The 22,978-nt window shown below is 39.3% G+C and overlaps 1 protein-coding gene across 2 annotated transcripts in view; it reads left to right on the forward strand.

The window, feature by feature from the left end:
- NSMCE2 (NSE2/MMS21 homolog, SMC5-SMC6 complex SUMO ligase) overlaps positions 1 to 22,978 on the forward strand; it is a 127,636-nt gene that overhangs the window by 58,054 nt on the left and 46,604 nt on the right. For both annotated transcript variants that reach the window (XM_014965483.1, XM_014965484.1), the window contains one exon: positions 2,204 to 2,357. In XM_014965483.1, coding sequence (XP_014820969.1) covers positions 2,204 to 2,357 — 154 coding nt within the window. The remainder of the gene's footprint in view (positions 1 to 2,203; positions 2,358 to 22,978) is intronic.

Here is a 22,978-nt window from a genome sequence, read left to right on the forward strand (position 1 = left end):
TGTGATTGAAGATGCTACGTTGGTGAATTTCTGTGCTCAAATCTTCCATGAGTCAAGAAAAAGATAAAAAGAGCCTGATGTGACTATATCAATGTATAAAGTAGTCCCTGTGGAGAGGAAAAGATTATTGACATCGTCTTTGCTACAGATGGATGGCTGGAATCAATGTCCACATAATGTCTTTTACTCTCTGTGTGACTATCAGCAACTCAGAAGCACTTGTTTGGGGTTTTTTTTTTTTTGGAATACGCAGCTGGATCTTCTGTATGGTATCTGGCCATAATGCTCTTATTCATGATGAGGGCAGATCTTAGAGACGGGTTGTGATTTGGGCTGTACTTGTGAGTGTGGGTCTGTGTTTATATGTTATTTTTAAGTTAAAGAGAGAATGTCTGTAAAAATAACCTGGTGGAGTTGTTTCAGAAAGGAATATGTTTGCACTACGTGTTGTCCAAATCAAATCATTACTTTATAATTTGTTGGATTTTAAATGTATTTTTTATGGCCAAGTTTCTTCTCCAGCCGAGTACTGAACAACGTTGGTTTTGACTGTGATAGGCCTGTTTTCGCAGCAGTTTGCTGTGATGCTGACACAGGCAAATCATTTGAGTGTGTATGATTGACCCCATTCTCCGGGCACAGGCTGTTCTATTTTCCTGTGTTCCCTTTGTCAAGTTTCAGAGGATGAGGACTGGACGCTACTGCTTGGCTCTATGCACAGTCTGACCTTGGGTACCAAGGTATTCCCGAGTCTTTCCCATTCTCAGTTGGGTGTTGTGGTAGGTCATCTTTTCTCTCCAGGTGCCTCTGAAAACTGCAGGGTCTCACCTGGCAGTGTGTGGGTTTTCTTATTTTTCTTCTTGCCACAACTCATGTCTCCCTAATGTAAAAGTTCCAAACTGGCTTTACTCTTGGAAGGAATAATAATTCTATGGATTGCTTTGCTTTGATTAAAAGGAAAATAAAGTTTTCTTGGTTATGTATGATATATATCTCCAAAGCCCACTTTTACAAAAACATGTATTGTTTCTTTGGCTCCTGAAATATATTCTGTATGATTTCAAAGGTCTCTGTAAACTCTGGAACCTGTAAGTGATTTGATGAAGTGGACCATTTTTTTTTTAGTGGCTCTTTTTCTGTCTTTTGCAATGAATAGTGTGGTGGTCTGAAAGGGGCAGAATTTAATGTGTGCAGTAGGGGAAGAGGGACTCAGCAGAATTGGTGCTTACCCTTTTTTTTTTTTTGGATTGGCATGTTTTGCTATATGTTTGGGATAGAAATAGCCTTCGTCTGGTTCAGAAAATGCTTATTATTAAGGATTTGACAGATGTCTACCATCTCTCAGAGTTTGTGCTGTTGCTGATCATCATTGTGTAGCATAGACCCCACCACCTGTAAGCTAGTTTTTATGAAGACCTGTCAAAGGTACAATTCCCTAGAATTTAATATTGGCTTGAGAAACAGAAGGGAAAACTCTTAATTATTGTTTTCTGGGGGTTCCCAAAGTGCTTTTTGCATTCTTGGAGTAATTTAATATTGCCTATGTGATGACTTTCCTTTTATTTCCAGTCATTTATTCTTCAGATCATTCCAGATGCAATTACTGTAAGCAGATGCTTTTCAAGAAACTGTGTTTGTGCCTGTCTGTATGGCATAATGCTGTGTGTTCACACAGCACACGTAAAATTGAGGTGGTTTCGGTTTATGTTAGCGATCTGTACTGCTTTGGCTGGCGTTAGCACAGTGATCATACATGCAGATGATAAACTTCTGTAAAGCTGATTCAAAAATGATGAGTGCGTGGAGGTTTTTAGAAATCTCTTTCAGAAATTGTTTCTGTTTCCCAGTCATCTTCTCACTTTTGGGACAGAGTCATATTCTTTGGTTTCATTCACGCTCGGTGTTACGCTGGTTGCTGTTAACACGTTGACCTTTACCACTCACGGAAGTGAATTTGACTGCAGGGGTTCAGGTTTTCCTATTGGTAAAGTGAGAAACACACTGTATACAGCAATGACTTAAATGACACTGGAACACCAGATTTTATAGTTGTTTTTGCTGAAATAAGTAATAACCTGGAGGTTATGATTTCAGAGCAGGAAATCCAATTGGTGTCAAAAGAAACTGAGATTATGCTTATGAATTTTTGCCTGATGTCTCTTGCTTGCATAATAAATAACATTCTATTTCCTATTCCTTACAGATAAAACGAGAAAAACCAGAAAATATACCAGATCTAAAACATTTAGTACACGAAAAATTTACTGCACTGGAGAGCAAGAACACAGACTCAGATTTGCAGAAGAATGAGAAATATATATATTTTAAGGATCAACTTAAAGAGATGAGAAAACAATGTAAGTCTTATTTTTTAAAATATACATTCTTTGCATGCTAAATGGTAAGATGTGACAGCTGTGAAGTACAGAACTGCCAATTAGGGCTCAATCTGAGGTGAATGTATTTATTTAAAACTTATTTAAATTGATATCTGTGTAGAAGAAAAAGGCAGTGTAATTACCTTGGTAGTTTCATTTAGACTCAGACAGTTCCTGCTGTGATTGAATAAAAAAATCATGAAAATCTTGCTTCTCATCCTTTTTTTTTTTTTGTAAGGTGGGCTTTTTCATTTGAAGATTTTTTTGGTTTTTTTTTCTTAATTGATAGGATCTTCTGAAAGGATTAGGTAAGGTGTTTTCATTTGTCACTTAAACAAATTGCTCTTGTTTCACAACTGAGGATGTGTTGCAACTCTAAGAAGACCTTTGCTTTAATCGTAGAACTATATTGTTGGAAAATGCTTACTGTGTGTGTTCTCAGGTTTACAGCTTCTATGCACGCACCATGTAACACTGCAATTTATTAAAATCTCGTTTTCTTAATCCACATGATTTATCAAGTGTTAAAATTTTAAGTTATTTATGCTTAAATTACCAGAAAAGTTGGAGAGTCAACAGTTCTAATATTTATGCAACACAACAAAATTGTGTGCTTTTATTGCCTTGCACATATATCAGCCATTAAAATCTCCCTGTGATTACTGTTGCCGGGAAAGTTCATGGGCTCTAACATTATTTGTGCTGTTCTTCCCCAATCATGATTATGTTTTGAAATCATATTATTCTGCTTGCCGTCCCTTGACCCCTGTACCTATTCCCTCCCACCCTGCATTTTGATTTCAACATAAACTGGTATCTCAGGAACTTCAGGAGTCATAGATTAATGATTTATACCATTTGAAAATGATATTCTGGGTGCTCTCCTGTAGCTCTCCTTGAGTTTTGTTTTTTTGGAGCCCTATCCAAAACCCACTGAAACTAGCGGAAAGAATTTTCTTGCTGACTTCACTGGACTTTGGATTACTTCCCTATAGAGATTTATGAAGTGTGAGGACATGCTTGACAAGGTGAATTTTAGATCTGATATCTCGAGACTCCCTAGGATTAGAGCTTGAGGGCTTAATATATTTGTTTCCCATCTTTATGTTTTTAAAGATTTTGGATTTGAGTATTAGCGCTGATCTCTGAGTTAAATAGGCTCTTGGCATTACTCTAAGAGTGAAAATACCAAGTTGCAGACCACAAAACAGTGTAATTTTTACTCCCTACATAACCATAAAATTATTACTACCCCACCATTATGTTGTAATTCCTAATTTCCAGGTTTTTGTAGCTGAGAAGATATAATCTTGATAACTGACTTTGGATTTACTTTCCACCCTGTAATTGCCTGAGGAAGGGGTGTATGCCCTAGTAATACATTCAGCTCAGGCTACGGGGCTGAGTTCTAACTGGCAGGCCTGTTGAAAAAAACCCAAATTAAATAAACACAAGAAGAGTTATTCTTTAAGAAAAAAAATAATATGAGGACATCAATGTGCTAATACTGCCTGAAATCCAGGTTTGTCTTAGTAGCCACTTGGACTTCTGTCTTGGTTGCGCATAGAGGTCAGGCATCATGCGTGATGATGTTGGATGGGCTGTTGCGTTCAGTACGTGGGCTATTGATCAGTTGGGTCAGCTTGGGTTTTGTAGAATTCATGCTGGTTTTGATGAGGTAAATCCATCACATTTGCTCCTATTTCAGCATTTAATGCAATGTAAAAGGTTGAAGGGAAAATTGTTTGTTAGCTGTCACAGTCTTGGATGCAATATAATGATCGTGTATTCAAATAAACAGCCTGGTTCAGCCCACCTTCTTTTGGAATGGATAGCTAAATGCCACCTCAGGGCTGCAGGTAGGAAGGGGGTGGAAAATTCAAAGTTAAATCTTTCAAAGCAAACTGTTTAATGCCTTAAACTTGAGCTAGTGTTAAAAAATCTGTTGATCCACCATAAAGTCACTTTCCTACTTTACTTTCCCCTTCAAAAGGCTCTTTTACCAAGAAGGCTCCCAGAAATTCTTGGGTAATAATGGGTGACTGAAGATCAGTGGAGTCTGTTTATATTCCCATATGTAAATTTGCTTCTCTGTGACCCAGTGACCTGTAACCAGTAAGACTGTCCAGTTTCTCTATTTATTATAACTATGTGATCTTCTTGCCATTACCCTTATTTTCCCTCTCTCCTTTTGTGTGGTTTTCTCACTCATAGCTAGCCTTTAAAAACACCCACAGAGCTGAACATCACAAATTTATTCTCAAGCTTAAAAACGGCAGATACCCTCATTCTTACAGAATCGGGGCCTCGGGGCTTAACATCTTTGTGAGAGGCTAAACTGACACGTGTACTCCATCTGGTACAAAAAGCCTCTTCTCATTGTTGGGCTCTACATAGTAAATTATTCTGCTGAGATGTGTAATTGAGCACTGTCAATATTATTTAAAATATCATATATATCATATATGTAGCACACCATGTGTACATGTTGGTTTATTTTTCTTTTGTAAGGAGAACATTAATGTTAAATGCTCAGCAGCCATGCTTAATTCAAGTCATCTGTGTATTTTTTAGCTTCTCCTGGATGAGTTGTGATTTCAAAAGCCTGAATCCTACAATACAGGTCCCAAAATAGGGCAATTATAACATGTCTGCAAATTTTGAAACACGCTTTAAAAGTACTTGGTGTGAGTTACATATATCAACAACTTTATCAACAGCCACCTGGATAATATTTTGTTTTCAACTATTAATCTTGCTGGTTTGGGCACAAGTGAGTGCGTAACTGTGCCCTGTTTCAAGCACACATCTACAGTACAGTCCAATTTTTAGCTCTTTTCTGGGATTTGCTTTTATTGCTAAATTAGACGAAATACCAAAACTCCAGCCAAGTTTTCACAGAGGAGCTTTCCTGGAGTTTCCTTTTGTCCCAGCCTTTTCTGTCTCAAAGGAGCAGATGGAGTAGATGCTAAAGTGATTTGCCTTCCATGATGAGTTACCATTAATCATTACATCTCCTTTATGCAGAGTTTGACATTTCTATTCCAGAATAGCTGAACAAGAAAATGTTATATTCTCACATTGTCTTTCTACTTAGAAATTAGGATTTGAAGGAGAAAAACTTTCTTGACACAAAGTTTTTAGGTACGGTACGGAGTGTGAAACGGTTAATGATAACCTTATTTTAACAGAAAATTAAGAAAGCTAATTTTTTTCTCTCTTGGTATTTGCTGCCACGGTGATGAAAGGGAGCTGCATGGCTGTTCCCTGCCACCTGACAGGTGACACGCAGCGCGGTGGGGAGTTCTCATACTCAGGGAGGAGAAAGGCAAAAAGGGAAAGGAGAAAATCCCCTTCAGATTGTCCTCTTCTCTAGACAATTCTGCAGGAAGAAGACCTTCTTAGCTTTGAACTTCAGCAGCAGTGGAGGTGCAGAAATGAGACTGGGAAAGTGCATCTCTGTTGCAGTAAGGATAATACTGTGCCTCAGAGCAGTTTCTGCTCATCTTTCAGACACTTTGCAGGCATTTTCCCTCAATCTGTGAGCCCTTATTATGCAGCTACTTTTGCCGGGATTTGTGCAAAATGATACAAAATCTCCACCTCTGATGATATGTGTCAAAACACTGTCAGACAGGTTTTATGTGAACAGCAAGTGATTTTTCTGAAGTCTGTTTTCAGAACTATCTTACATTCCTAAATTCCCACTTCTTATTTTTAATGGCAAACATTTTCCTTTTTCTACTCAAACCTGCTTAGAATGTAAGCAGTAGAATAGAAGTGTTGATTAGTTTTTAAATTTATTTTTTTTAACCATTTCTTATACCCCAAAATGACTACATTACCTTTTCCAAATAGTTGAACATTTGAAAGGATACTCACTAAATCTGGTAATATCAGAAAGTTCTAAAGAATTGCATGTGTAGTTTGTAAGAAAAAATTGTTGTGACCTTAACCCTACATGACTCCTCACACATAAGGGTCCTGGACCTGCACAGTGCTTAGTGATGGCCTTTTGATTAAGTGAAATGCTTAAGCAAGTTGCTTAAATTAAATTGCATGAGTAGATCCTTTGAAATGAGTGAGATTGCTGGCATGTTTCACTTCCTTATTGGATGTAACACAGTGCAGAACCTTGCAGGACTGAGCCCATAGGAACTGAGTCGTGATGACTGCAGGAATTGTAACTTTGCATTTTGTATCTTCTGTAAATTTAAAATCCCACCTTCTGTTTAAAGTTGCATTGCCGAGTCTTTTTATTTCATGCCAGTATATATATATCAAAGGCATCTTCTGGCACACAGTATGAGAATTCTGGCTTCGCAAAATGAAAGTAAGAGCTGCCTTTAATCTCCACGTATCAGTTTAAATTTCTGATACTCTGTGAAAAGACCTAATCAGAAGGTATAATCTCTACTCCTGTGACCCGAGCTGCCACCGCTGTATTTGCTGAAGGTTATTTAGTTTCACGTTGGGTGCACAAAGGATGACAGGTTTCATGGCCCTTTTATAGCAGCTGATAACATGCACTTTGGAATCCTTGATAACTGGGGTCTGTGCGAACACCCGGCAGCTGCGTGCCTCGGGAGTCATTGGGTGGAAAGTGCTAAGATTTGAGTGAATGGCAATATCACTGGTTGTGCCAAACAATTTAAGGAGTGAATTTGGAAAATGTAAGAACTTTTTTTTTTTTGATAGGGAACAAATAATTTTGAGACTTTGTCATAGGAAACCAGTCGCTGTAATGTAGTTTGGAAGGCAGCAGCACTGCAGTTGTAAAGCTCATCCCTGCCTTCTCCACTGAAGAAAAAAAGTCTCAGAGGTTTTCAAAGGAGAAAGTATGTATCATGATTTAACGTTTTGTTAGGAGAGGCTCACAGTCATTATCAATAAGCATATATTTGCAAAATAGAACTTTTAAAATTTAATATTTAATGTTCAAGCATACACCATTATGTCCTGCTACGAAATGTATTTAAGCCATGCATTTGCTGAGAGATAATAATGCAAAAAAAAAGGTGTTATTTTAGATGCAGTTTGAGGTAGAAAAAATGACACTGGGAAAAGAATTCCTGTTAAATTCATAAAAGAGTCTATCTGGAGATTCCAGGAAAGACTAAAGTCTTTGATTTGGTTTTAGTAGGATAAGAGAACAAGCTGCAACATGACGCTGTGTAGTATAATGCTTGACAAGTTTCATCCAATTAATCCTCACAACATTGCACTGAGGTAGACAAGTTAATTTTATTCCTCACCATATAACAGAGGTGAAACTTGAGTAAATAGTTGAAGTTACTTGTGCAGAGTCACATAACTGATGTACAGATCTGGGTTTCCCTTCAGTAGTACCTAACCTCTTTTATGGTCTATTTTCATCTTTATTCTTAAATGTGTTGGTAGAGGATCAGCTGAAAAAGTGGCAGTGTATTTGTCTTTGTATTTTTAATATAAAATAATAATTTAATTTAAAATCCCTTTACTGACTAATTATGGGAAAACAACTTCAGCACAAAAGTTGAAAATTCGAACTGAGAGAGGGATTGGTGTTATGACAGTTCAGTGATGTGTGTGGGATATGCACTCTTCATTTATGTAAAATTCCTTATAGACAGACTAGTAAAGAAATGAAAGGTGGTCTAGGACTCAGGAAGATCACTTGCAGTTTAGGAGACCTGGGTTTAGTTCTTTGCTTTTTTACAGTCTTGTGTTACATCAAGTCATTTAGGTTCAGATCAGATCACTGGGAGTTAGGTGCCTAAAATCTTTGTGGGTCTGAACCTTAGACCTACAGCTAAAATTCAGCTGTGTAGGTGTTGTGTTTGTGAACTGGGCAAGGAGAGATTAATGGACGTGGAGCTCATGTCCATGCTGCTGTGGGCTAGTGCCCTATGGAGCAAAAGTAGCTGTGTCCCCTCTGCGCTGCAAAACACTCTGCTTCTCCTCTGGCACTCCTCTGGCACTAAAACAGTGTTATTATTTTTTTGTGATTTTTTTCAGTTCAAAGAGCTGGAAATAATAACATAACTCTGTTTTAATCTGCCGGAGTAATGTTTTCATGGCGTGATGCTGAGGGAGCAAATTGCAGCCCCTGTGGAGTGACATGAATATGTTTAGAGGCACTTGTGTGAATGAGAGATGACTTTGGGGTATGGTTAAAGGACTACACTGAGAGAGGAACTTGGCTTGGTTTTTTTCCTTTTGGGACTGACCTGTCTGGATATTTTCTGTAAGAAACTCAGGAGTGAGTTGACCCACTCATAGTTTTGAAGGATTGAGACATCAGGGCCTGGGAATGAAATGGAATGAGTGAAAGTGCTGATGATTATGCCTGACATACAAAGCCTTTATTTCACAGAGTTATTGGAAAGTTAGTGTTCTTGCTAGTTTGCAAAGTCTAGAATGAATGAAACCATCAGAACTTTGGTTTTGCAATTTGGGACAGTTTTTCCAGGTAAAAAATTAGCTGTATTGATAGGCTAACAGGAAGGAGCTTGCATTAACAATAATTCTGTTAGTGGATTAATGAAGAACATCAATTGGCAATGGATCTGGTGAGGGTTTCTTTGATGAAGTTATTACCTTTCTAATGATTGATTAAAAAAAGTAGTTTCTTGCTTTGGCATTTAGAGCTCTGACATGAAATTCTTAGTTAAAATGAAAGAGGAATCAACCCACTCCCCCTGAACAGCTCTTCTCCGCTGTGAGTAGCCCAGAGTGTAGGAGACCTGAGTTTCTGTCTCAGCGATTTAAAATCAGAACTTGTCTGACTCTGGGCCTACGAGGTGGTCGGTCTGTAGCTCTGGAATCAGTCTCCCTCTCTCTCTGTTCAGTGTGTATTTAACTATGTATAAAAATGCAGAAGGAACTATTGAGGGACCCTGATCCATTAGCCCTGTGGTAAAGGCCCTCAGCTGAGGGAGGTATCTAAATCAGAAAGAACATCAGATGTAGGTCTCTCTCCTTATAAATATCTGCCCTTTCAATCAGTGAATACTTGAGGGTAAACTCTTTTATCTCTTTGTGTGTCACTCCTCTGATCTACACATGTATTTTTAAAGATCTACATTTTATTCCATTGCAAAAGTCTTTGCAAGATACAATTCTTGCTTTTATATCAGCCTGGCTTTCAGATCAGTGCTGAGTATATAAAATATAGAAAGGAAATGGAGTGTTGCATAGAAGTAATTTTTTATTGTTATTATACACTTAGGGATAATAATTCGGGTAATTTATTGTTACTGTCATGGGATAATTCTCTCTTAAGTGAGCACATTGATGGCTACCAGCATGGCATTTTTACTGTTTGTAAGAACATATAGGTCAGGAAGGGAGCTTCTGGATGCTGATTCCGTTCCTTTGATGTTGCAGTCAGTCACATTATCTAATAAAATGCCATCTTAAGATACATTAATTTTTTCCCCTTTACTTCTGTTGGAAGAGTGATGAAAAAACTTAGAATTTTGCTCAGATGGTGAGAAATTTTCAGGCAAAGCAAGTCTGTGACCAAGCTTTTGCTCACTTGTTCCTGTGCCAGCGCTGCACCCTGGCGTATATAGATGTTCTCCCTCAATGGTGTTTAGTTCAATTCACTTAGTTCATGTATTTCTTGAGTTACGATAATCCATTTGTGCAACATGGAAACTTCTGACCGTATTTGAACTCATCAGAAATGTTTTATAAATTTCAGATGAGTAAGAAGCTAAGAGAGAGAGAGAGGTGCGAAAGCTTGCCTGTGTCTGAAATTCTGAAAACTTCAATACATGGAAAATTTGCTTTCTGGTAATAAAACATGAGCGATTTCACTAAGAATTTTCATTCACTTCTTTCATGGTGTAATAGTACATACTACTTTTCTTGTAAAAATCTGAGCAGTGAAAATGCAAGGACTGCCTTTGCCAGCTCAGTAGAATTTTACTTGCCATTATGTCTTTTGTATGCTATTCAAACAAATTTAAAAGATAGAGGATGGAGGAATTCCATTCTTATGCCATGAGTTTACAGCTTAAACTTCAAGAGTAATCACAGGAAAAGAGGTGAACAACAGTCCCAGGAGAAGAAAGCAAAGAAAGACAAAGAGGAGAACATCTCAGTCAATGACATGTTCTCATTTTGAAGTTAGCATATTGAAGACAAAGGAGGAAAATAAAGCTCAATGGAGCTTTAAACTTAGAGAGCTTTGTTGAATTTGCTCATTGTTTCTGTTACATGACTCCTTGTCTTACTCCTGGAGGGACGGTGGAGTTTTTTTCACCCTTCCTATATGTTAATTTTAATCATTTATGTGTGGGACTTTGTGCCACCAGTATGCACAGGGATCAAAGGAAATACTGCTTCTAGAAGAACTCTCCTGCAAGTAATGCATTTGGATTGAGTGGATTGAGTGCCAGCACGACAAGCATTTGAGGAAGAACAGGGAAGTAGATCTGAGATAATGCTGACTAAATAGTAATCCATCAGTGCATATCACACTGCATGATAACTTCAGAGTACTCCAGTTCAGAGAGAGGAAAACACTTGGTGTTTTTATGGTTCCTGAAGCTATTTCCCATGTAGCTTTTTGGTGTATCTTTCAGAAGAGCTGCAATTTGAGCTAGATCTTGGCTTGGTAAGCCTCAGTGTAGCTTCTGAAGTCAATGGAATTTCCCTGATTTGTACCTGCAACGTACGGTAACATGCAAACTAGTAATGTGCAGCAAGATTAGTAAACATCCTCTAATTCCTTATCAGAAGTTCACATGCATTGGCTGCTTACCGTAATTTTGTATATCCGTGTTGTTTCATTTCCCTCTCAAGAGCCATAGGCACCAATAACTTCACAGTAAATCATGATTTCTTTCCAACTTGAATTTATGCCATTAAACGTACTGGAGATCTTCACACTGCCCCAAACCTGTAAAATAAGTTGAGCTGAAATGCAGGCAGAGAGCTGGAGAAGTGCTAAAGAGCTGCAACACCCATCTTTTAGGTTTGTGGACCTCAGACTGGATGCCACAGCCCAGAGGTAAGTGCCTTGGCTCCCCCAAGGAGGGTTGTGGCACATGTGCGCGAACAACTTGGTTCAGGGACGAGTCTCTTCTGTCAGCGTAGCGCGCTTTACATCCCCGCGCCAATCACGGGGTTGCATAAGATGCCTAAAAACGTGCCAACCCTAAAGTAACGCAAAGGGAATGAATCAGGGCTTTTACTGTGAGACTGAGCATGTTATGCTTGTGTGATGTAGCTGGAGAGGAAACCGACCATGGCTCTAATCTGTGGATTCAGGAACTTCAGACGCTTGAACAGTTACTGGTGGTGTCAGGGGTGAAGTGGTAATTGTGTGTACTGCCTCTTAGGAGTAACCTAGAGATATCTTGCTTTCAGTCACCATTAGCACAAAGTCAAAGAAGTCATTTACACTTACTCTAAGACAGGCTTGGGGCATTCAGATGTTCTGTCACAACTGGGGAGTGGTTTAAGTTGTCGTCTTTCAGCTGTTATTAGCTCTCATTTGAGACACAGCATCTGACTTTACAAGTGTGGAGAGGTTTATCGTGTCTTATCATCTCAAATATGGATGCAGATTTGTTGTGTTACCAGGCTTGCTGTGAATGATCTCAGGATTAAGGACAAGTTGCTTAACAGGTGTTCCAGCAGGCACCAAAAATACTTCATGAGGGAGAGGAGCAGTTAGTGGAGTGATGGGGAGAGTGATTCTGGTTTATGCCATAGCACTGTGTCTGCAGCAGTTGCCCAGAAAGCAATGCAAATAAATGCACAAATAAGCACGTAAGAAAAATCCCTTATGGGGAAGATGTCACTTTTGGCTCCTCTCCGGATCCTCCAAATGCCCCTAACCAGATTACTGGAGGCTGAACAAGAATACCAGGAAAACATCCCTGTAGGCTTTCCCTGCCTCATGCCCTATGTAGGGATTTGTTATTATTCATCATCAGAGTAAAACTGGACGGGGTGGACCTTACATCTGACATCACACAGTTGCTCACAGGCTTTTAAGCAACCCCTGGGCTGGAGGCAAGTCTGTAGAGGGCACTCTGCTGCCCTTTGGTTGAAGCAGAATCTGCACCGTGTGCCGCTGGAAATGGAAGGGGTCTAGGAAGGGTGCAAAGAGAGTGCACGACTCTCTGCTCCAGTAGTTAACTCACTCAGCAAGGAATGGAAACTGGGTTCTCTACGTCTCCATCACCACCTTCTCTTCCTCCACTGTGCCTACTTTTTTAGGAGCTGTGCCTACTTCGAAGAGCCAAAGAGGTCCCATGACAAACAATGTATTCCTTCTTACTCAGGCTGGGGCAGCTCTGGGCAAGTACAGAAGTCAGAACTTCAGATCCCTGGAGAGCCTGGGAGGGACGTACCAGAGTTAGATGCTTTCAGGGTTAGGAGGCCACTGAACAGGATTTTTCATTATTTTGGACTTTAGTGTTTGTAGTTTGCTTCAGTTCTTTGGATCTGGCCCAGGCTTAAGTATTCTCCCTCACTCCCTATTGGAAGCTTATGGGTCAATCCAAGACTTAATGAAATCAAAGCTTTCCAGGAAGGCTGTTCGTCAGTATCTATCTATAAACTTCCAGTATAAACTAAGTGGCTGGTTTATAACCAGAAAGCAAAACACAGGAAAAAATACTCTGCTTATCACAGCCTGGAAGAAGACTTCATGCAGAAAAGCTAACAAGTTTGCTTTAAGGAGAAAAATATAAAGGCTTCCTGATTGCTTTATCAGCCTCTACAGTAAAAATAGTAATTACTGCAATTTAAGACTAATGAATAAATCACTGTATTAAAATGTGAACAAAAAAGTTTAACAAGCAGTCATATGTCATCATTTGGCAGCTCTGTTACCAGTGTGGGCAAAGTAAGCTATTCACCTAACCTTTGCTGCAGCATCCATTGCTTTGGGTTTTTTGTTTTATAAAAACAAAACATTATATAATTTTATAGATAAAATTGTCTCTTTCTGTTCTTCAGCAAAGTTTTGTCATGCCAAGTCAGATGTCTATCTGGTTGGGCTCATATTCCTCAATTTCACCAACACATCCGTGCAGATAGCTGCATGAAAACCATACCTGCATATGGCTTTTGTCACGTCACAGCTATGTCATGGACAGATATTTTCCAGCTCTGTCGTACCCTCTTTACCACTTCTCTCATTTTACCCAACTTCTTCCCCAGCCTGAATCAGCATCCTTCCTCGTTTGTCTGCAGCTGCTTTCCCTTTTCACACGACGCCACGGCCTCCTTCCTCCCTTCAGTGCTCCACTTCAGCTTTCCTCCCTGCCAGCTCCTCCTCAGAAGTGACAAAGAACATTTTACCCGTGACTGATGCACTTAGTTTCACTAATGAGAACTTCATGTCAGTCTTGATTTGTCCTCAGAAAATATGCGTAATTTCATTATCCTGGTAAACCATTTGGTTGATTTACCCTGCCTTTGCCTGTGCAGTGGCTGGTGTGCCAGCTCCCAGCTCAGTTGTGTGTACACAGCACAAGCCATAATTTAGAGGAAAGTCGTGGCTATTGACCACTAACAGTACGGTTGGTGGTGTGCGAGCTCTGGCTTTACATTTTTCTTAGAGATGGAAAAACGAGTAGCTGAGTGAGTCATGAAACCCAATGTAGCAAAATTCAGTTGTAAATGAAAGAGGAACATTTCCATATTCTTCATTTGGCTTAATTCCTGTGCCTAATGGCTGTGTATATACCATAAACATTGGGAAGGAGCAACCATGGAAACACTTGTTTTCTTGCATTGCTAAATTTACTCTGGGTTGAATATTAACACAGCGCCTGGCATTACTTTAAAAGCAAAAATAGCTAAAGCGTGACTCACTATGAGTCATTTACTGCTAGTCCTGCTATACTGCCTAGAGCTTGACATTGAACAAGTTGGCAGCCTGCGTTGCTACATTTTTTTCTAGGAACTTTGAACACATTTCATTCTTGTGAATTCTCTTGTGCAACAATATTAAACACAGCAATGTGTTTATTTTGCTTCCAAAGTCGAATGAATCAGAAAATGGTGAAACAAAGTATTTTTCTTGGAGATTCTGGAAGAGCTGGGTTCTGAGAATTATTTTTAAGCTGCAATAACGAAATGATTGCATGGATGTTAAAAGTTAATTACATTTTATTCAGACTATGTCAGATACGCTTTAAACATTTTAACATCTCTTTTCTTTTTCATTTATTTGCATTTTCAGCAAAGGCAGACATGGAATGAGAATGCTCAGCCTGTAGGTTGAGAGCCTTTTCTCGTTAGCTGGCAGATGTTTTACGCTGGGAAGGCAATCAGCTCTAAGGGGCAGACAAAACGAGGCAACTGTATCCCTATTGGCCTCTGTAGTTAAAAGGCACACCCTAAATATGGTGCTTGGTATCTGACAGCGAGTAGTTTGCTGGCTGCCTGTGGGAATGCCTGTAAAAGATCAGCTGATTTCAGTCAGATGGGAAGGGGTAATGAGAGAGGGTTGAAACCAAAAGCAACTTGCTGAGGCAACCATGTGATGATATCCTGAAATACACTGGCAGGGCCAAATATCACTCTTCAGTATGCGAAAATTTTGGTCCCAGCTAAATGTCACTTCTAACTTAAAGCCACTTCTTAGAACAATAGATAACAGAATCCTTTAATATTTTCCATAAATTTTCTACTTTAAAAAAAAAAAATTACTACGATAATTGAAGAAAAATCTTATGCTCTGAGCATAGAACCTCCTGCGTGTCTTTAAAGGAGATACCATAAATCAAATTAAAATACTAATATTGTAAGTTCAAAAAATTTACAAAAGTAAAATCCACATGTCTGGGTACGGTAGAAAAGCTTGCTTTTTATCTCTTCCTTTAACTACAATGATGGAAATAGAGATTGTATGGTACCTTCTTCTGTACATTTAATAATACAGGTAGTTGCAGGATCTTTATAAGCTAAAGCATTTTCTCTATCTAATCTGTTAGAACAACTTCAAAAAATTCTCTTGAAGTGGTTTCCCTATTAAAAAAATCTCATTATGATGACTCAAGAGAGAAGTAAGAATGATTAATTAAGCGTAACAGTGACATCCTATGCACTGTCCTGATGTGCATTATCCTACATTATTTCAACACGGATTTGTGAACAAAGGTACCAACATAACTGCACTGAAGAGACTTCTTCTGTTTAAAACCTAACATTTTTCAGTAAACTTAATGAAAATAAGGTTAAAGTAATTTTTCCTTTAAGTTTTCTTGATTAGCAATCATACAAAAAAATGATACTGTACTATTTTCCTAAAGCTAAAATAAAAAAAGATTATGTTATATCAAACAGCGTAAAGTGGGACAGAATTTTGATTTTTTTGTGTTACCTCTTTGACAGTGACCCCCAAATCACTGTTGTTAAAATGGTTTCAGTAGCTACTCATGGTATATGCTCTTTAGCAATCTCTTCAAAGCTACTGAATAGGCTGTACCTCAGCCACACCTCCAGACATGTTATGCAGAATATAGACATGAGAATTTATGTTAGGAGTAAGACTGTGCCATTTAAAAGACAGCTTTGTGTAGGAGGTTTTTCTGCTCTGAGGATCATCAGAAAGATTGGAGCTGCCTAAGGCATGATATCTCTTGGGCATCTCTATACACGTCGTGTAAGTAATGCCTCTATTAAGCTATAGCAAATTATTCCTCTCACATATACGTGTGTTTCTGTGTACACATTCACACGTATTGACACAGAGAGTATGGGCAGGGCAGTGACGTGGAGTCTTTTTCTTCAGGGCTTATCAGCAGGCCGTGTGCTGAGCTGGGGATTGAGCACACAGCAGCACAGCAGTCTAGCACTGAATGTGAACTGCACTGCAAAGCATTAACTGTGCTCCATAAATGCATAAGAAATACTCTGGTGAACTGAAACCAACATCCTGTTCCCCGTGCATCCTAAAATGACAGATGAAAACTCTCAGTTCTTACGTCGCTTTCTGTTCCAGTTATGACTCCAAGATGGTTTTCTTTAATATTTTCATGTGATAGGACAAACAGAACACATTATGCAAAGCTGTAAATCGTGCACGGTGCTGAAAGAATTCTTATCTCCTTAACCACTACAAGCTGTGAGGATGTCCATCTTGCTGCATTCTTCTTCTGCATCTTGAAATGTGTTTGAGATACAGAATAGGAACCGATACACCTGTGAGATGTCAACAGAAAACTGATAGGGATTTTGCACTAATGAACTGTGTTCTGGGGCTGTACTCAGTTTCAGCACTGCTTTCAACAGCAGAACACAGGCTTTTATTTTTTCCCACTCTTCAAATTGATTTTAGCAGGTATGTCTAACCCGAGGAACTCTTTCTCATATATAATTGATGGGATGATTAGGATGTGATTCCTTATTCCCCATGAGTTGTGAGTAATATTGCTGCTACTAAGCAGATTTACCATTGATTGTAGTACTTGCATAGCATGAGCTACAGATGGCCAGAAAAGACTGTTCTGTGTTGCACTATTTTTTATGTGACTGTGCCCTTACAGAACCAGCCTTACTGACTAACATTGTCCTGTGAGCCTTTAATCTTAAAAATAGCCTTTTTGCTGCAGTTTGTCTGAGGTTGATTCACAGGCATAGTCATACAAGATCCAGCAGCATCATTGGACTGACTATTAATCAGTGTCACCTTTTGAGAAGAAGAGACTGCATGTTAAATTGCTCATTTCTAAACAGCTGCCAAATTCTTTTCTTTTTCAAAAGCCGTTAATCTAGCAGATTTCACTGCTTCTGCTTTCTGTTTTTTTCCACACTTAAAAACAATCTATGGCAAGCCTTTTATACTTACGGTGGCAGGTGTTTTTGTGAAGTATTAGTGGACAAATTTACCCTGAGATTAACTACAGGCCAGAAACTGAAAACAGGTGTTTGCAATTGAAAAGATCTTCCCAGTCAGGAGAGTCCTCAGTCTTGGGAGAATTGAGTCACCAAAGACGATGGGAGTGAAGGAACGGGCTTCTTGCTATGCAAGTTAGAAAATCCTACTTGAGCACAGAACTAGCTTGGGTGTTTCAGATCAGCTGTGCCAGTTGGGAAACTTAAGATACTGAAAGTTAACTTTCTGCACCAACAGTGCACATTGCAAAGTTAGCTTCCTAAAGCCACATTTAGGACTCTAAATCTGGAGCCATAAAAGATACATAAAGTATCCCTTTAGCTCCCTGATTGAGAAACTTGATTATCATCTTTATTGTGTTGCCCTCTGTGTATCGGGGAACGTCTGCAGCTCCGGATGGGTGTCTGCAGACATGTACAGACACACTGAGTTCCTCTGCCTGCGTTGTCTCTCCATCTAGCCGGTGCAGTGCCATGCAAATGTGGCTGTACAAATTCTGAATCAGCACTAGTCTCCATCATTTCACCCAAGGGAATGGACCAAGGAGCCCTGTTTACACTTACCTATGTAGATTTGCCCTCAGATTCTCCAAAATTCCAGAGAATGAAGATTGTAATTAGAGCAATGGGCTTATATTTCTGCTTATATGGATGTCTGTACATGTGGGTTAATTTGCTTTTACTGCTTGTTCCTCCTGAGCAGAGGTCAAACCTCTGCTTGAGACATCAGCGTGATTAATATTACACTGAATATCTAGCACAGCATCATTATTGTTTTTTTTTTAAGCAGGTAAAAATAGGTAGCAAGAACTGAGAAGCTTTTAATAGGCTGTGAACCTCTTGACATACCTTCTCTTTGAAGAGGAACGCACAAAAAAGGAAACCATTCTGTATGTAGAATGTATGAATCTTACGACAAAATTGCTTGAATAGAATCATTTAAAGAAAAAGATCATGATGTTTGAAGTGTTTATTTTAGACCTTAGTAAAATACTACAGAATGTGAATCAGTCGATGGTTATCTGTGATGAGCAGGTAAACAAAAGATTTATTTCCCAATGGGTTTTTCATATGATGGTGACAAACTCCATTGCACAACAATGGTTACATTCCACAGCTGCAACCAGGTTCTGGAGGGCTTAATTTCACAACTGCTTACTGTGTCCTATTGCATTACACTGACCTTTCAATAAAGAAGGGAGATTGCTGGGTTGTTTTTTTGGTTTTTAACTTAAAAACTGAATGAGGATATAGTGCAGTGCCCTACTTCTTCATAGCAAATGTTGTCCGTGACATTTTTAAACTATGTCCTCTGGTAAAATATTCAGAAGCTTTTATGTTTCCTACCTTTTTATTAATCCCAATGTGCAGATCTACCTAAAGTTTGCATTTACATTGGCAATACAGTTAACTGTAAAAAAAAGTAATTCTAGTATTGAGACTGACATTAAAACTATGTTTTCCTGGTGTAGCAACTTATATCATCCTTCTACATATCAACAGCATAAAACTGTTTATTTTTTGAATTTATATGTGTTGGCTTTTTTCAAGGTGAAATCACGAAGCTCTGATTTCTAAAAATTATTTGGTTGAAAAAATAGCTACAAGGCAAAAATAAAATCTTGTTAACATGATATGAAATATGAAGGATATAAAAAGTCATCTAAATATTATTTAGTTCTTGGCTGTTAAAATTTATTTTGTGCTCATGACATTCCCTACATAGCGACTTGTTTTGGAGTTTGAATTTTAATAACATGAAGCACTCTGCTACAAGTACACTCTTACTTCATAGTGTGAAATGGTGATGTAAGCTTCTCAATAATTTCAGTGCAAAAGTACTCTGGAGCTGATAAATGAAGAGAGTATCCAAGAACCTGAGAGAGCAAGCTGAAAAGGCCAGACCTGCCATGAGAAATATTTTACTCTTGGGCCTGAGAAGGCAAGGTAGGGGGAAGCCCAGCGACACCAGTTATAACTGGAAGAGAGCAGCTGGGTAGGTAGTTTCTTACCACAGTTGGGTCTTAGATCATCTGTGTCTCAAGGGACTGTGAACATCACATCTAGACCTGAGCAGGCATTAAGTGAATAGTATCTAGAGCCTGAAGCTGGAGTAAATGCCTATTCAAGGTAAAGGAATAGTAGCTATTAAGCCTATTCTCGGCTACAGACTTGCCCATCATCCACACTGTTTATGTTGGGTGTGAGCTCGGGTGCAGACTTGGGTCTGGCTCTGGGAGATGCCCTCGATGAGGAAAGCTTGAGGCTGCCAGCCTGACCCAACCCTGTCAATCATGTGGTCTGGTCTGATCAGGTGCAAGCAGATTTGGGCACCTACCAACCGCAGCTCACATAACCTCTGCTGTTTGTAATCGTAATTTGGATGCTTTGAGCCTGAGCTACAGCTGTGCTGGCAGCTGGCAATGTGCTACCAGCTGTGACATCTACAATACTTTGCTTTCTAACAGCTTTTGACCTTACAGTATAGACATAGGCCAGGAATTACCCCTGAAATTCCGTGAGAATTAAATGGAATGTCTACCACTGGCTTCGAAGTGGTCTGTATTGTTAGCATCAATAGATGCCTTCAGAAGAGTCCATGACTCTAATGAGATTCCTAGCAGAGAGAAAAGGTCACTTCCCTACCGAAAGTCTCCCCCTGATTTCCACACCAGAAGGAAGCTTTCCGTGGTGCCAGCGAGTCTGAAAGCAGTGCAGGCAATTAGCAAGAAGAGCTTGAAAATTCCATCGCAAGAAGCAAGACTGCTCAGGAGTGGAGACGCTTGGGATTTTTCAGCCTGATTACCTCCACTGACAGGGAGGTGATGTATGCTAATTACAGCTCCTTAACCTCCTTACAAGCAGTTGCATAAAGCACGGAGCATCTCCATGTTGAAACGTAAGGCACCGCGGCATTCCCTGCCTTCTCTGCATTGGTATTCCCAGGCCAGCTGAGCAATCCAGTGACCTGCCTGGATGATGCATGGAAAGGTGTGTCCGTGAGCCAACCTCTCAGTGGTTGTGGGTACAGGAATGGGAAAGTTTCTCATTAGGACGTGTGGCTGAGTAATAGAACCCCTGATGTTATCTCTTTGGGTCAGTCAACCTTTGAGAGTGGCTCATGGAAACCGCGGTGCAGTATTTAGCCAGCGCTCTGCAGTGCAGGTCTGATCCACGTAGAAAGATCAGAAAAGAGTTTTTGTGTAAAAAATGCCATTGCAGTTTTACCAGGCAATATTTTCTATTCTGGTCTGTTTTTTCATGCTGTCTTCATTATAACAAGAAATAATGGTATTTGATCTATAATAGGCCATGTAATGAATTCTGATTGTTCAGTATTGCTTAGAGGGGGAAAGAGAAATCAACACGATATTTAAATCGACTCTTTGTAAATACAAAAGTCTCATCATAGATAATGACATTTTTTTCCAGGAATTATAATGAAAGGATGCTTTTCAACTATTCTTCAACATATTTTTCCAGGTGGTTCATGGAACAGATTGTTTAAGCCTTAAAATAGAAAAGCAGTCTTTTAGGCAAAAAATTGTTTTAAGACACTGTCTTTAAAATAAACGACCAAAGGCTTGAACAAGAAATCAAACTTGAAATAATACATTCTGTTCTGCTCTTTTTTTAAGCAGTTCTCTTTAAATTGATGGTAGTGTTGTAACACTAAAACGTAATCCCCTTATAGAAATTAATTCATAAACAATAATTAAATAATAAGGGATGTTTCACACACGCAGCACTAGAGTTTAATCTGGAAAACCTTGCATATTGCATGGACTAAGTCTTATGAGACACTGCAGGAAGTATGTGCCACAGCAAGCACTTCACACCATCATCAAATATGCCTAGATTTTATGCAGGTCGTCAGCATCGAGGCAAATGTCACCCCTACTCTGTAGTAAACTTTTTCCAAAAGTTCCACACACATTTGGTTTAATGTTTGGTTTCAACATTATTTCAAGTTAATGTTAATATTTATGTGAAACCTGATGACTGTAAACATGGCAAAGGGATATTATTGCACTTTTTTTTTGAGAAATTGCATTTTCCAACTGGCTGGGCGTTGCGTGCAGGGATCCTTTTGTAACCATTGACATCAGCAGTGTCATTTCCCCAGATCCTGTTGTAACCAGTGATGTTGATGGTCTATTTACTTCTCAGTTAACTTTTCTTCAAGAGCTGAACTGGACGGTATTTGACTGCTCTTTCTCCAAAATCCTGCAAAAGTACAGTTTTCTGCTGAGGTTTGAGAGTAAAAATACAAACAGTTTGCTCTTCCTGGATGAGATATATGAATTTTATGTTCTGAAGCAAGTATTTTAAGCAGACATCAAAGGCAATACCGAAGTACTTGAAACGCTGTTGGAAACGCGTGCATTGAGTTTGAACATACTAGCAATGAATTCAAAGTCTGTCCAGAAGCACTGAAGAATGCAAAATACATGAGCTAGGCCTGTACCCATGGCCACTGTGGGACTTGACCCAGCACCATTATTCTTAAAACTTGTGTTGATGGTCTTTCATAGTACTCAGTGTGGTATTTAAGCAGGAATTTTCCCCTTTTACTCATGTTTTTAAGACACCGTGTGTATGTTGCATGCTGTGTATACATTCACTTCTGTAACTGTGCCCACTGCCAGCCATGGGGGGTTCACTGATTTGAGCCTTATCTCATACTCTTTCCTTGCAGTATCTCACTTTGCTTTACAACCCTGTGGTCTTTCCTTTCCTCGCCAAGAGCCAGTGGACGTGTTCTGTAGTTTTGCTCTCATGGTGGTGGTGCCATCTAGCCAGATCTCGTGCTTGAGAAGATGTTCCTAGAGAAACAGCCTGGCACCAGAGCCCTTGCTAGACATTCAATATGGTTTGTCCTCGCTGAGGATCTAGATCCCCACTGCCCAGGTGGTGTCAGCAGGTACATGGAGGGCCATGCGTCAGCGTTGAGTTACATTGAGAGATCTCTAATGACAAGTTCCATAACCTTGCTCTTAAATCCTGCCAGCTGTTGAGGGAAGAACAACAGGAGGTGACTTCTGCTAGTTCAGCTGATAATCCAGGGAGGCTTTTTAACTCTTTTGTATGAAGCCAACAGTCAAAGCTGTTCGATGTGCGGTCCAGCTTGTGTAATACTAAATAAATCAAACTGCTTGTGACTGCATTGGCTTAGGGGAAAAAAACATGGTAGATTCAAAATACCTGCTTTTAAATGTAGGAAAACAAAACACATAAAAAATGCTTTTGCTGGTATTATTATTAATCTTGTATTCTTGATTTACTTCTGTGAACTAATTTTCCTGGAAATAGATTTTGTGTTAAATCCTCTTGCTTACCACCACTTACAATTTTTTAAGTTGTTTTGATTAAGCCGCGCTCTGATGCGTATTAGCTGTTCAGAGATTATGTGAGAGGCCGCCCAGCACGAGGCACACGTACCAGCACAGTTCCTTTAATTTCTCGAGGCCTTAGACGTCCTTGCCAGTGTTTCACTGTAACTAAGTTTCCCTTAATTTTCATTTCCTTCATTTCTATTATTTTCAAGAGTAGTCTTATTTTTCTGCTTTCGGTTTTACTCGGTTATTTTTCATCTTTGACGAGTTTTTTTTGTTTTGGGATGCCACAGACACAGACCCACAGCTGTGACAGCTGAGAATTTCCTCCACATTTTGTCCTAAATACAGCAAATCTGCTGCTGTCAGTACCTATTGTAAAGCTGTGGTTTTTTGGTGCTGGCTACCCGGGAA

The sequence above is a fragment of the Calidris pugnax genome, unplaced genomic scaffold, assembly GCF_001431845.1.
Source record: "Calidris pugnax isolate Ruff unplaced genomic scaffold, ASM143184v1 scaffold41, whole genome shotgun sequence".
Lineage (NCBI taxonomy): Eukaryota > Metazoa > Chordata > Aves > Charadriiformes > Scolopacidae > Calidris > Calidris pugnax.